This window comes from Neovison vison, chromosome 12 (genome assembly GCF_020171115.1).
Source record: "Neovison vison isolate M4711 chromosome 12, ASM_NN_V1, whole genome shotgun sequence".
In the NCBI taxonomy this organism is placed as follows: domain Eukaryota; kingdom Metazoa; phylum Chordata; class Mammalia; order Carnivora; family Mustelidae; genus Neogale; species Neogale vison.
Genome location: NC_058102.1, coordinates 41,697,480 through 41,713,024, shown reverse-complemented (window position 1 = coordinate 41,713,024; position 15,545 = coordinate 41,697,480). Strand labels below are relative to the sequence as shown.

At 40.8% G+C, this 15,545-nt stretch overlaps 1 protein-coding gene across 1 annotated transcript in view; it reads right to left on the bottom strand.

Annotated features, from left to right (window-relative positions):
• Positions 1–1,339: 1,339 nt before the first annotated feature.
• E2F7 (E2F transcription factor 7) overlaps positions 1,340–15,545 on the bottom strand; it is a 36,883-nt gene continuing 22,677 nt past the window's right edge. Inside the window, exons 8-13 of the mRNA XM_044226631.1 lie at positions 9,311–9,496; positions 8,759–8,831; positions 5,949–6,417; positions 4,616–4,871; positions 2,675–3,096; positions 1,340–1,536 (exon numbers count right to left, since the gene is read on the bottom strand). Coding sequence (XP_044082566.1) covers positions 1,366–1,536; positions 2,675–3,096; positions 4,616–4,871; positions 5,949–6,417; positions 8,759–8,831; positions 9,311–9,496 — 1,577 coding nt within the window. The 3' untranslated portion in view covers positions 1,340–1,365. The remainder of the gene's footprint in view (positions 1,537–2,674; positions 3,097–4,615; positions 4,872–5,948; positions 6,418–8,758; positions 8,832–9,310; positions 9,497–15,545) is intronic.

Below are 15,545 nucleotides of genomic sequence, written 5' to 3'. Positions count from 1 at the left end.
CTAGGAATATAAAGAACTAGTCTGGCTACTTAATGAAATCCTAAAGCAGTATGGTTTAACAAAGGGGTATTGCATAAAGTTTCCATAATTGTATTCATGCTAGAACAATGAATCCCTGCACTCACCGCTCTTATTTTTCAGAAACGTTCTGAAAAATAACTGGTTTGAATACTCTTGGATACTGAACATAACGTGTCCATATTCCCTCTTACCCTTCCACAAATAAAGAAAAAAAAAAGCCAAAGGAAAAAAAATAAAATGATCACCTATTGGTCCTATATCAATTTCTACATCATTACGCTTCAGAATTCTACCAAAAGGTCCCATCTAGGTTCCAATTTTCCATATAATCACTTGCTACCTTCCTGATTTATTCAATAGACAGATATCCTTCGAAGGCATCCATACCTGATACTCTATAGTTGATATTTAAATTAAAAAAAAACAAAACAAACCCACGGGGCATGTGGTGAAGGAAACTGCACATGGTAGGATTTTTACAAATGAACAATAAAACCTTAATGTTCACACAGGTCAGCTCTTAGGCTGCTAGCGTTCATCTTGCTTCTCATGCCCAGACAAGGTCAGCACAGTTCATGATAGCAAGGGTGCCGTTCACAGTTATTTTGGTCGTAACATTCCGTCTGCATACACATCTATCCACATTATTAGTAGGTTATAACGTAAGTGCAGGGCAAATTATAGGAAAAAAGTATAAACATTCAAGTCGTCATACCCTGAAAAACATGTATTTTGCTGTCGTTGTAAACTTCTTGCACTAAATCCCATTTCGGGAACAAAATAAATAATACCATAGGATTCAACTGGAGTCGGCTTCCTGATGAAGCCTAAGGAAGCAGTAGCTTTTTTTAAACTGCAGAAAATAAGTTTCTCTCACCACAGATCTATGCTCAGGGCGAGGGGAAAAACCTGCCAAGAATGCTCACCCTAGTTAAGTGCTAGACAGCCCCCTCCCCCAGTAGAAAAACCACAAGGCTCCAGTAGCCTGTTCAGATCGGCTTCCAGCAATAAGAGGATTCTTGAATCGAAACCACAGAAGTCAGTCGGTGCTTTCACTGTGAGTGATACCACGCACAGAGCCTGGACTCTAGCTGATATTAAATGCACAATTAATAACAGTTGCTTTCAGGAATAGATGATTCATGATGATGGGAAGTTAACATTAGAACCGGCGGGTGAAAGAGAGAGGACGATGTGTGCCGAAGACCGGACGGTCTGCGTCCTGCTTTGCATTCAGTGTCAGGGCATCACCTGGGATGGGGAAGGTCAGGTCGGGGCGGGGGGGCACCCCCGTCTGGCACGGGGTGGTGGGGGGGGGGCACACCCGTCTGGCACAGCGTCGGATTAGTCAGCCTCGCTGCTGGGGATTTCAAGTCTCCTCTGCGCTGAGCTGGTGTTTCGTGTCAGATTCCTTTCTCTTCTCCTAAGGACAGGGTCTCCCAGGCTGCCAGGTGTCTTGAAAAATGTCTCACGATGTGTGCGTCGGATGCTCTTGGGGGTCACGGGAACTGGGGACTAAAAGAGCAAACACAAACAGGCGAAGTCAAATTGTTCTCAGTCTCTGAACTAAGCTCTTTCTTGACCTGTGTCAGTACGATCTTTATGCGGCATTCTTCTTTTCGCTTTTCTGTCCCACTCCTCTGCTTTGTCTCCTCCCCAACACTTCCCACAACCGGAAATTCACTTCTTTGTTTTGTGTGCGGAAAGGCTGCCTAACGAAGAGGCTGGGAGCGTGCACCAGCACGACTAGCTGGCTGACATGGGCAAACTACTTAGCCAAGCTGTGCCTCGGTGTTTTCATCCATACAGTGGGGGTGACAAAGGTGACGACTTCACGGGGCTGCACGAATTAGACAAGATAATATTTATAAAGCACTTTGGGCCATGCTAGGCACACAGTAAGTAAGTATGTGCGTCTTGGCTCTTTTTCATCACTTGCTACTATGTATCTTCCTCTGTTAAATGTTGCATATTGATCTCCTTAACGTGCTCTAAAAGGGCAGGGACGATTATCCTGTTTACTTTCCTATCTTAACTGGCTGGATGCCTGGCACATGACTGGTGATCAGAAAGCATGTCACATTCTCATCACCTTGTTTAAAAACTAACTTGTTTAATTTCAACATCTAGCAAACTTGGGAGCCTCTGACTTATTTGTCTAAAATATTTTGGGCCTCAACATAAAACTCTGTCTCCGTGAGAGAAAGGAACAACTCTGGACAATGCCTAAGGCACCAACACATGCTTGTTGACGAACTACAAATGGGAGTTTGGGGGAGATACAGTAGTGATTAATTAATATTGATTATAAAATTCATATATGTACATTTGTGTGTGTGTGCTCTCCTGTCACTCAGCTAATGAAATGAAAGCCTGGAGAAAACATCGGAATATTCAGCATTCATCAACAAGCCCCCTGAACCATCCTAGAAATAAATCCCTTTAATTTTAAGGAACATACTGACAACTAAAAAATATTTTTGTCTTCAAAGCACATCATCTGTAGCCGCCAGTCTCCCAACAGAAGCTGGGTAGACCCTGACCTGGAGCCCCTGTACTACTGGCAGGAGACTAAAAACAAAGCTCATGAAATGCAGACTGAACTGACCCCATCGCAGAATGATGACCTTCCCGGGCTCACGGCACGACTCACCTGTTGTAATTTTACTATGGGGACAGGATGCCCGGCGTACACAGGGGATTCAGGCTGGATGACGTTGTGTGATTTTGGCATCTCTGGACTCAGATTGAGTGAGAGCGGACCCTGAAGCTGAGGGTCTGCAGAGGGGAGTGCTGATGATTTTGGATTAACCATGTTTGCAGGGCCGATGAGAAGATGAGCTGTTGATCCGAGGCCAGGCAAGCCAAAATTCACAGGTCCCGCATTTGGGAGAGCACAGGGGGCAGAGGAAAGCGGTCTGGCCATCGTGGGAGAATAGAGGACGGGGAAAGAGCCCAGCGTCGGAGATGGTAAGACCATGCAAGGAATGCTGAGGGATGGCAGCGGACCTGAAGGGGGTCCCACGGCATGGGGGTTCTGACTGCCAGATAAGAGCACATTGAAACCATTTAATCCTGAAACAGAAGAACAAGGTGAAAGTCAACAGAATGTACGTTTCCAGCACATGTCCCCCACGGCCCTTCCAAAGGGGAACGCACGGTGAATGAATTCCACCTGACCAGGCCAACTCCCTTCCCTTGCTCTCCCCACCCTGCACTGCTTCTCCCCAGCAGTGGACACCACTGAAATCCCACCGCACTGTGGGATTATGTGGGGGAGGTCAGTGTCTCCGGAGAGAGTCAATTAACATGTGTTCCACTGAATGCAAACTGAGGAGGAAAGTGAACTCGGCTGGGAAAAATTTTATCTTTATTTTTGTAAACTTCAAACAATTTATATCTCCCTCAGCTTGGATCACAGGCAACAAATCCAACAGTATTACTAGCACTGTAATTTGTCACTAGTAAAAAGCACATATATATTCCTATAACATTAGAGCTATGGGAGATTGTTACTAGACTGTCAAGGACATTACGACTTTGAAATTATAACACTGGAACTACTGTCGGATCTTCTTATTACTATAATTTAAAAAAATATTTTTTCTAATGGTATTTCAATATAATTGGCCTCCTTTATTATCCTATGTATTTATTAATTCTATGCATTTTTAAAACATATTAATTTTTTAATTTTAAAACAATTAATTCTATGCATTTTCTGAGGAGGAATCCACAGGCCTTACCATAGTGTCAGCAAAAGCTAAGAATCCCAGTGCTGGGCTGTCATTTCCATTCAGCTGAGACTGAGTCTGTTTCTTGTTTATCAGTGTGTCTGCACCTTTGAATATCATGCTTATATCAAACCCTCAGAAAATATTTGCTAATATTTGCTAATGGAATAAAGAATGTTTTGTAGATAACTCAATAATAACACCTACCTAACCTATGAAGTGAATGGAAAACCAATTTAAGTCTTTGCATCGAGAGCAGATTTATGTACACAATGCGGGGTCTTAAAAATTAGGGATCTATTATATTTCAGCTTTATTTCAAAACACTGACAGCGTTGGAGTCTTACTGTCAGGCACTATCATCTGAAGTGTTTCAGATGTATTATCTATAAAATTTAATACAGTTTTGAGAGCACCCACCTGGCACAGGTGCCATCGTTAGTGCTGCTTTACCACGAGGACACCTTAATATTTAAGTTCATGGAGGTAATGAGTGGCTCTAATGTCCAGCCCTCTCTAGACCCGGCCCTCAACCACAGTGACATGCTGAGTACCTCTGGATATTCAAGACATCAGCACGCTAGCTGTACAAGGTGGCCAAAAGTTGAATGCATTTAAAAAAGATGACTTGCCCTAATTATTTTCACAGTTTCCTTCAAGTGGGCCAAAGTGATAGCAGCCTCTACCTTCATTTCATTGATGGAGGGAAAGAAAGGGCCGAGAGTGAAATGGTTCAGAGGCTCTGTAGACAGCAGCTCACTGATGAACCACTTCGTCAGGTGACATGGAAAAGATGTAAAAATCTAATTTATGTGACCCGACTACCCCGAGGGGCCCTAAGACACAAGGACCCTCCTTACCGGCCGGTGACTGCACGTAAAGGTACTGTTGCAAAGAGGGCTCTTTGGTGCTTTCATTTTCTTTTGAAGACTTTTCGATCTCTGTGTCTCCCGAAGGATTTCCCCACTCAGAAGAAACAAAGCGGTTGGCTGTGGCCTTTGCCGAAGGCTCCTCTGCAGCTGAGACTTGGGCCTCCATGTGAATGTCTTCGAGGGGTACAGAGCCGCTGTTACGAGGGGTCCTGGGGGAGGCAACGTCTGTGGACTCTGAGGGTTTCTACGCACAGTCAACGAGGAACCGGAAAAGCAAGAAAAATCCCAGTGGTAAATCACAATAGCTTTCTCAACACAGCGAACACATAAACAAACAGGTCAAAGACCAATGTGTGCCACACCAAATTGCGTATGTCTGTTGTTTCAGTCATGCCTATTACAGTGGTCTGAAAATCAGTGTCCCATCACGTACTTCTGTAGGCTTAGGATTCTTAAGCATAGACATGATGGAGTTTTAACAATGACAGGCTGGCCCTGGTGTTTAGACAATGAGATAAATTTCAGAGCTGCTGACACATGAAGGGTGTGGGCTCCAGACTTTGAGTGGCCCAGTAACGACTGCAGGAGGACTGGCCCAAAGCCAGTCTTGGTTACCTAAGACCTATATATACCAGTCAGTCTTTCACTGCCATTCTGCAACCCCAGGCTATATACAAAATTAGAAGGAGTCACTCTGGCAAGAGAAAGGAACAGAAGAGAAAGCATCCTCAGTAATAGACGGATTTCCATGCGGGTGCCTAGTGAACCCAGCACAGACGCCTGCCAGGATCGTGCTTCTGCTTCCTGAGTGTTGGACTGGTCAGATCTTCTTCACCTCTGAATGGCTACTAAGAGGGAGATGTGAACAGCTCATATTTGTGTTCCCTTTGTTTTGTAGCTGGGGAAACGGGATCTCTAAGCTGTGATGAGAACGGACACAGACACTGAAAACCAGCAGCCCCCACACTGCCAACTCTGGAGCTCGGGTGCATCCTGGATTCAGATGATTATGTCAGTGACCTCAACTCATTTAAGAAAAAAAGGATAAGCCAAAAGATGGGGAAGAATATACAAACACACTAACAGTGATTGACTCTATGTGGTAGGATTATGCGTCTTTTTTTTTTTTTTACACTTTTCAGCATTTTATGCAAAGTGGGAATTTTATAAAAGCCACTTTTATTATGGTACTACTTTATGGCAAGATTTTATGGCAGAGCCAGTCCTGGGCTTAATTATATAAGCAACACATGAAATACCTCACATTTCAGACTCAATGGCTTATTAGCATCTGTACATCTGTACACCCGAACTCCCTTACCTTGGGCACGACAAGAGCTAGAGGGCTGTCTTCGTAGTCCCTGCTCTGTCTTTTAGTGGCTGGCTCCTCCTCCTGAGGCCTCCTCTCCTCCCCAAGGCGCTTCTGAACTGAGGGTGTGGATGGGTCCCTCTCTGACCCCGAGCCGGACCCTGGGGACGGTCCCTCCTGGAGGCTCCCGTACAACATGAACAGCGAGGTGGAGGGCACGTACACCACCGGCTGGCCGGCCAGCAGGGCTGGTTTCAGGGTCTCCATGTCCGAGGCAGCCAAAGCTGGTGAGACACTCATTCGTCCAGTCAGACTGTTCTGCATGGAGAAGGCCTGCAGGTCCGTTTGGGCCACAGAAAACACTTGGTGTGGTAAAGGATTAGCAGAATATTCTGAGTCAACAGACAAGCCAGGGAAAGGAGCAGCAGGGTCCAGGCTGCCTGACGGAGGCATCACTCTCTTACTGACAAAGGCTTTCCTCCTGCAGTAAAAAGGAACATAATGGGTCCCATCAAGTTACCACATTCCACCAGATTCTCTGCTTTCCCAAAGAGAGACGTACCAAAGCAGAAATGAGATAATGCTGCTCAAGCTGATACTAAAGTGTGTCCCCGAGCACCTACGAGCTGACTCCAGAGCAAATGACCACACAACCTGGACGGATGGTTAGGGATGGGGTGGGTGAGCCCTTGGGGGACTCTCAGCTTAGAGATCACACCGGCTCTCCCCTGCCTCCTCTATGTCTAATCGTTTTCAGCACATAGTGACTGCTACCCCATAGCAGGCCCACAGATGCCCCATGACTAACATAATATAATAATTTTACATAATTATAATGATAGTTACCCCTTGCCAGTTGACGAGGGAGTAAAAGTGAGTGACTGAGTGATCAGTGACTGATCAGCCTATTGAAGGTCAACTGGCCTGCTTGAATGTAAAGAAGACAGGGCTGACACTCAGGCACTGAATGACGTTCTGGGTAGAGAGCCGAGACTGGACCAGAGATTCATTTAAAGGACACATCTTGTTTGTCTCAAATCCACTGTGCGACAAATGGAGTGGGCACTGAGTGAGGAAATAAAGTTATCTACTAAATTATTTTCTGTAATTCTGCTCAGAATTCCAATTTTTAGGCACAATTCATTCAAAATTAAGCCCTGTTTAATAGATTAAAAACAATGTCTGGACCTTTTATACAGAAAGATTTCTAAATAACAAAAAAAATTTTATGTCATTAGTGTATTTTTGGAAACAGATGAGGAAAACCCGTTTAAGACTCCTTTAAGAACAGTAAACAGAGGAGAGGGATTTCTTTGAGCCTTTTTGATGGAATCAGTAAGATGTACTTTGCCTTGTCTTGTTGTCCACATGCTGCTGGGAATCAGATGGAGGGCCCTGGGCTGCAGAGATGAGTAAACTCTCTGGCTGCAGCCCCTCTGAATGAGAAATCACTACTACTCAGATCTGTGAAGCTCAAAATACCCATACTGAGTACATCCCCCACCGTCCTACCTATTTCCAGTCATCTACCTTCACCCTCTGCATCTCCACCAATAGCAGCACCATCATCTGAGACCTAGGTGTCCTTTGTGAGGCCACTTTCTATCTTGGTGAGTTGTGCTGACTCACCGTCTTACACTGATTTCCACTCCTTTCCTTCTGCAGCTGACACAGCTCAGACCCGCACCAGAATGGCTGTAGATGGGCCATTCCGCCTGCTTCAAACAGCCATAGTGTTCTCAAGGAAGTCTGCTGTAGGTCTTTACTGTCTGTCTCATTAACCCAAACTCTTCTACCTGGCTTTTAAATTTTTTTTTTTGGTTTGCCAGTTTGACCTATTCACCTCCAACACCCCAAGTTCTTTTTATGAACGAGGTTTCCTTTTGCTTTCCTGTTTGTACAAATCTTTATTGCTAAACTTATCAGTGTATGGTCCCCATACTCCCTGACCCTTCCTCACAATCTGTTTCTTCCCAAATCAGTCATTAAAATCCTCTCTTATTCCCACATTAGCATTTCTTCTGCTTCCTCCCATTATATGTGATTTCTTTCAAAATCAGACCCAAAACTTGAGTCTGATGGCCTGGGTTTGAATCCTGGCTCTATCCCTTCTTAGCACTTGTGCCCTTGGGCAAGTTATTTAACCTCTTCGGATTTCTGTTTCCTTTCTGTAAAATGAAGATAAGAGTACCAATCTCAAATGACTGTTGTTGTGATTAGATGACTTACTACACATAAAACTTTCAGAATGGGACCTGGTGGTTCATAAACAAAATTAGCTACAGCAATGACAAATGATTCCAAGAACTACAAGTATCGGTTCTCAGGGCCATGTTAGTAGTAAACTGTCTTTTATCAATGTATTTATTCTTATTTTTTTCCCCTATAAGCTTTCACTAGCTTAGGGTATAAATTTTTCTTACTTTTGTGTCCCTGATGCTACACCCAGCACAATGATGAGCACAAAGGAAAAACCCAGAAAATTCTTAATGTACAAATGGCTGACTTAGGAGCAAGACTGCTAAAATTTACATTCTGATAGGTGGCATTTCAATGAAGTCAAAGTTAACACCAGAAAATAGAAAAGAATACACTCAGGGCACCTGGGTGGCTCAGTCGGTTAAGCGTCTGCCTTCGGCTTAGTTCATGGTCTTGGGGTCCTGGGATCGAGCCCACATTGGGCTCCCTGCTCGGCGGGGACTCTGCTTCTTCCTCTGCCCCTCCCCTTGTTCACGCTCTCTTTGTCTCTCTCTCACTCTCAAATAAATAAAATCTTAAAAACGCAAAAAAGAATACATTCAGAGTTTTTGAAGACTACTCACTGTGAACTGTCTTCTATTTTCTGTCGGTAAACAGCTGCCAGACTTCCAATTTCTAAGGAGTAGCCACCTGACCCTGAAAAGAAAAATAAAACTCTAACAAAATATGGCAGGGGATTTATACACACCAATTATATACAGCTGGATTCATTATTCACTGCTCAGGGATTATAAGATTATCTGAAATCCATTCCAATTTTGATTCAAAGAAATTTCCAGATGCTAGCTGTTAATGGGGAATTTAGGTCTTATCAATAATTAGAAAGAAAACAAAACAAGTGTTGCTTTGTAAATCTGATGAATGTCTGACATGCATCAAACAGACCAACCCTGACAAACCAGCTAATCTTCACTGGTGGACTAGGATGAATTTCAGGCATGGGGCCATGTTCACTTCCTGTGAAGCAAGCAACTCTTTTACCCCCAACCATCATTTCACTTCAGGTAAGTGGAAGAAACAGGCAGGGCCTAGAGTCAGCTTATTTTAAAATGCCTGGGTAGGGTGACTGTTACAGGACAACTGACTGATTCCACAGAATATGGAAAGGCAGATACCTTGTTCCTCTTTATAAGGGCTGCTGGGCTCCGAGTTCACTTTCCTCTGGATCCTCTCAGAAGCCTGAACTGTGCTGAAAGAACCATGTCGAGCCAGCCTCTGTTTTGCACAGACTTGAATCTGGCCATATGTTTCTCTTTTCAATTCTGGTAAGACAGATGCAGAAACATCCACTAGTTCTTCATCTAAATAAATGAGAGAATTGGTAGTGTTGTTATATAGCTGTAATTCTGGATAATTTTAGTCTTTTAAAGATATAGCTTTGAGAGGCTGTAATTGTAATGGAGCTTCTCTATAAATTAAAAACTAAGACAATCAAAGGAATTTTATGAGCCTTGTCTCAAACCCCAATTTCTTTTGATGTACTAATTTTTTAAGAGTTAGTAAAAGACTATAAAGTGAAACTGAATCCACATATATTCTAAAATTATCTAAACTGCAACAAAAATAGAGCAAGATGTTCTCCAGCCCAAATTAGAACGGACCTGACATTTCAGATGCTTTCTCTGGGCAGAGATATCAAAGGAAAACCCAACCATGCTCAGCCCAACACACAGATTTAGAGATGTTAACACTAATTGAGATCAGCCTCTTAGGCCACAGCTCTACCACAATAAGAATCTCTACTTTCTATTATGTTGCTTTATTATGTCTTTCTTATGCAGTAGGAGGCTTAGTTACTAAGTGACCAAGGGAATGAGGTCAGCAAAAGCCTTATGGTTGAAATGCTGCAGAATAGTAAGAATAGAAGCGTTAAGAGGCCAATTTTATGCTTAAGGGAGCATGTGTAAAAATCAGGACAGAATTTTCTAGGTAGAACCAGGCCTATTTTCTACAGAGAAATTGCTCAATCATTCCTACCCTGTTCATTTGTGTGATTTTTCTAAGTTCAAAGCATGCACGTTTTAATTATAAGACTAATTTAATAAATGGAAAGCTCAGCTAGACTTACATTTTCTAAAACACACAAAAATTTTTTAAAAATCACTTTTACAGTTTTTCTCATAACAAAACCCTCCAAAATGCTCTTTCTAGAAAATAAAAAATTACAAAATCAAAAAGAAAATGGGTCAAGATGGTAACAGGGAATACATTTACCCTTCTGCCTTAAACACAGTATCAGACAAAACAAAACAATGGCTCTCAAGACACTGGACAGTAGGGAAAAAGAGGCAGTGATCCTCAGAGACAGGAATCAAATAAGGTGAAACCAATATTGCCCTCACTTGCTGCCCAGAGGATATTTCCTAGTTGGAGTATAGGGAAGGGAACCTGGACAGAGATTAGAAATCTCCCCAACTTGAGGTTGGAGCTGGAAGCCAAGGCAAGCCAGGGCAGCTAGAGTTTGCAGGGCAAAATTCCAGGGAGGAGAGCCATACCAAAAGAATGCTGGAGATCTGCAGAAGGTTCCCCCCTCCCCTGCCCCACTTAACTGTTTAGTGGAGTACTCATGCATATGAGACTACCCAAGGTCAGGAAAGGAACCACTTAAAAGGAGAAGAAGGAATAGTGTTTGCAGCTCATCCAGGACTGGGAATAGTGCCTATTGCCAATAGCCGGCATGGAAAAATCTCCTAATTCATGGATAACTGGTTAGAATACCCTAAAAAGGGTATTATTGCCTCAATAGTGAGGGTAATGCACTGAAAATGAACTTCTGATGATCCTGTCTACCAAAGCTTAAAAACAAGACCTGAAAGGTTCACTGTTTCCAAGCAACTTCACTGCATTGCAGAACAAAGCTGAAGAACATTTTTAGAAATATTGAAATATCTAGCACTCAACAGTATGTAAATCTCACTGTCTCATTTACAATTAATTATTATCAGGTACAAAAAAAGCAGGGAAATATAACCCACTATGAGGACATAAATCAAGGAAATGGATTCAAAAGTGAAACAATGATAGAATTGGTGGACAGGCACATTAAAACAGGTATTATGATTGTATTCCATGAATTCAGGAAACCAGAATAAAGATTAGGCATATTAAGTAAAGACACTGGAAAATATAAAGACTCAAGTTAAACTTTGAGTGGTTAAAAACCATAATACTAGAGAAGAAAATACAGGGGATTAATGGCAGATTAGATACTGTAGGAAAAAAATAGTGAACTTGAAGATGTAGCAATAGGAACCATCCAAAATGAAGCACAGAAAAGAGAATGAAAGAAACAAAACATCAGAAAACTGTGGGATAATTTCAAACAGTCAAATATAAGCATAACTGGAGTCTCCAAAAAACAGAAGGGAAAGAAAAAAATAATCGAAAAAATAAGGGCTGAAAATTTGTCAGTCGATAAACACTTCCAACCCATAGATCCAAGGCCAACAAATCCTAGTATAAGAGACATGAAGAAAGGAACATCAAAGCACACATACCAAATTGTTTAAAACCAGTCAGAAAGAAAATCTTAAAAGTAACCAGAGAAAAAGATGCATTACATATGGAAGAGGAGGATGATGATAGATTTCTAACCAGAAACAATCTAAATCAGAAGACAGTGGAGTGATTTCTTTAAAGTACTGAAAGAAAAAACCTTCATTCTAGAACCCTTTACCCACTGAATATATCTTTCAAAAACAAAGAAGGGTGCACACTTCCAGTTACATGATAAGTACTAGGGATGTAATGTCCAGCATGATGGCTATAGCTAATACTACTGTCTGTTACATTTGAAGTTGTAAAGAGAGTAAATCCTAAGAACTCTCATCATAAGGATGAGCATAAGGAAATTTTTTTTCCTCTTTTCCTTGTATTAAATATGAGATAATAGGTACTACCTAAACTTATTGCAGTAATCAATTCACAATATATGTCAAATCATTACACTGTACACCTTAAACTTACATGTGATATAAACAAGCATATCTCAATAAAGTTGGAAAAAAGGCAAAATAAAGATGCTTTTAGACACAGAAGAGCTGGAAGAAAGAATTCATCACTGACAGATCTGCACTATAAGAAATGTTAAAGTCCATTAAGGCAAGAAAAACGATACCAGATGGAAAGAAATCTACATCTACAAAAAGGAATGACAAGTACCAGAAATGGTGACTACTTGGGTAGATATTGATTTTTTCCCCTTATTAAATCACTTTAGAAAACAATAGACTATTTAAAATGAAAGTGATAACAATGCATTGTAGAGTTTTTAACATACAGAGAAGTAAAATATTTGGCAACAACAGTACAAAAGTCGGCAAGGAGAAATGAAAGTATGCTATTGTACGGATCTTATACAGTATAAACAGTATAATATCATTTAAAGGTGGCCTGTGATAAGTTAAAGGTGAATACTATAAACCCTAAGGCAGCCATTATTATAACGCAACAGACTTATAGCTAATAAGCCCATAAAGCTAATAAATCAATAAAGCCAGTAAAATGGAAGCATAAAAAAATAATAAGTCCCAAAGAAGGGAGAAAAAGAGTAAAAAGAAACAATGAGCAGATTGGACAAAGTGAAAAGAAATAGCAAGATAGACTAAAATCAAACATCAATAATCACATAAAATGTAAATGGTCTAAAGAAGTCAACTGAAAAGCAGAAATTGTCAGATTAGATTAAAAAACTCTTGTCTGTAGGCTACCTACCAGAAACTCACTTTAAATATAGATACCAAAGGTTAAAAAGGAAGGAATGAACAATATACACTATGATAACTAATCAAAAGAAAGCTAAAGTGACTATATTACCATTAGATAAGGTAGATTTCAGAGCAAAGAATATCATCGGGCATAAAAAATGTTCAATTCACCAAGAAGACATGGTGATCAATCTTAAATGTTTATGATCCTAATGACAATTTCAAATACACAAAGCAAAACTCGAGAGAGCTGGAATTAAATCAGACATTTCAACATTCCTCTATCAGTGATTGATAAAATAAATAAACAAAGTTAGTGAGGATATAGAAGAATTAGACAACACAATCAACCAACCTTAGTTGTCATTTATAGAAGATTCCACCTAACAAAACAGAAGATACATTCTTTTAAGTATATGTGGAGAGATCATATCTGTACCATAAAACAAACCTCAATGAATTTGAAAGGATTCAAATTATATAAAGTATATTTTCTGTTCACATGGAATGAAGTTAGAATCTATAAGAAAAAATTCTGAAAATTTCCAGAAATTTGGAAATGAGCACACACATCTAAATAATTGTAAATCAAAGAAAAAAAGGGAAATTTTTTAAAAAATTTATTTATTTATTTATTTGACAGAGGGAGAGAGAGAGATCACAAGTAGGCAGAGCAGCAGGCAGTGAGAGGGGGAAGCAGGTTCCCTGCTAGCAGAGAGCCTGATGCGGGCCTCGATCCAAGGACCCTGAGATCATGACCTGAGCCGAGAGTAGAGGCTTAACCAACCCACTGAGCCACCCAGGTGCCCCAAAAAGGAAAATATTTTAAATTGAAAGACAAAACATATAAAAATTTGTGGAACAGAGATAAAGCCGTACTTACATCAAAATTTATAGCACTAAAAACGAAAAAAAATGATCTTGAATAAACTCCATTTCTACCTTAAACTAGAAAAAGAGTAAATTGGACACAAAGTAGAAGAAAAGATTACTAGAGATAACCTCAATAGCCCTATCGCTAAAGAAATTGAACCTTTTGTTAAAAACCTTCTTATGTAGAAAACTGCTCACCCACATGGCTTCACTGGTGAATTCTACCATAGGAAGGCATGTATGTGAATATTCATTTAGCTTTATTTCTAACAGCCCCAAATTGGAAATAATCCACATGTCCACTGACAAGTAAATGAATAAAGAATGATATATCCATACAATGGAATACTCAGCATATAAAGGAATAAAATTATTGATACATGCTACAATATTATTAATTTGAAAATATGCCAAGTAAAAGAATTTCAATAAAGAGTATACAAACAACAGTCAATTCTTGTCATTCATGGCAGTTATGTTCTATGAAGTTACCATGAACAATGAATTAGCAAATACTGAACCATTGCTCTTAGAATAATAAAGGGTTAGGTTGCTGCCAGCCTCTGGTCACATTTTTGTCAACTGATAAACACATAAACCTGTTGTATATGTGTTTATTATGCCTTATTTAACATCTATAGTTGATCCACTAGCACCGATCTCTTAGCCAACAGCACTAGAACACACCCCTGAATGGGGCTCCTCTAAGATACGTATTTCCTGTGTAAGGCACATCACTCCTTGCACTCGAAATCGTTAGCACTTTAGTAGGATGCTTGGGAACTATTTTAACAGCAAAATCCCGAACACAGAGCACAAAAATGTGAAAACATGGCACTAAAAAGACCACGAAAAGGACACTCGTTTGGGGTAGGAGAGCCATGTGGAAACGAGTATGAGAAACAAGAGGACAGAGTGTTTCCTTGTTTGACCTCAGCTGGGAACACGGATATGCTCTCAGCCAAAATTTTTTGCCACTTTGCAGGTCTGTGAATGACTTGAGAAAATACTGTAAGTACTGATTCTGGAATTATCACGTAGTTTTAACATATAAATTTGCAAATATGCACTTTAAATGATGAGCATAACTGTATATGAGCCCCTTATAAAATTTTTTAGAAAATATGTACAAATCTAGAGCGAAAGAGAGCAATCAGTGGTTGCCCTGGGGTTGGGGTTGGCGGGGGTGAGGGGCAAGGAGGGAGGAATTACAAAGGGGCAGGAAACTCTGGAGGGTGATGGGCTCCTTATCTCGACTGTGGTGATTATTTCACAGGGGCCCACACAACACAAAACTTACCAAATTGTAATTTTAATGATGTGCCATTTATTCTGTGTCATAAGATCTCAAAAAAGCTGCGAAAGGATGAAAAGTCCATGTGGTAGGAAGGAGAAGAGGAAAAGAGATATTTATTAAGTTCATCTGAGTGGAATCGCTACTCAAGGAGTGAAGGAGAGTGAATTAAGAACATCAAAGGTAACTTTTTTGAAGTTCGGATTTGATGGCTGGGTTGATGATGACAATTGTATTGTCAGTAACGAAACCAGATATACAGAAAAAGATCAGTTTTCTGTCAGGTGGAGAAAGCGAGTTCATGTTGAGGTTCCTGACCAGGTCCCAAGTCTTCTTCCCCTTCTGAGAGCAGAGCTGTTCCGGCTGTTATCCTTGTGGTTACACAAATCCCTTAATTCCTGACTCCTCAACCCCAGCTCGGTTCCCTGGCTACCTAGTTTCTTCAATGACATTACCACTTTTGAGTCCCTCTTCTGC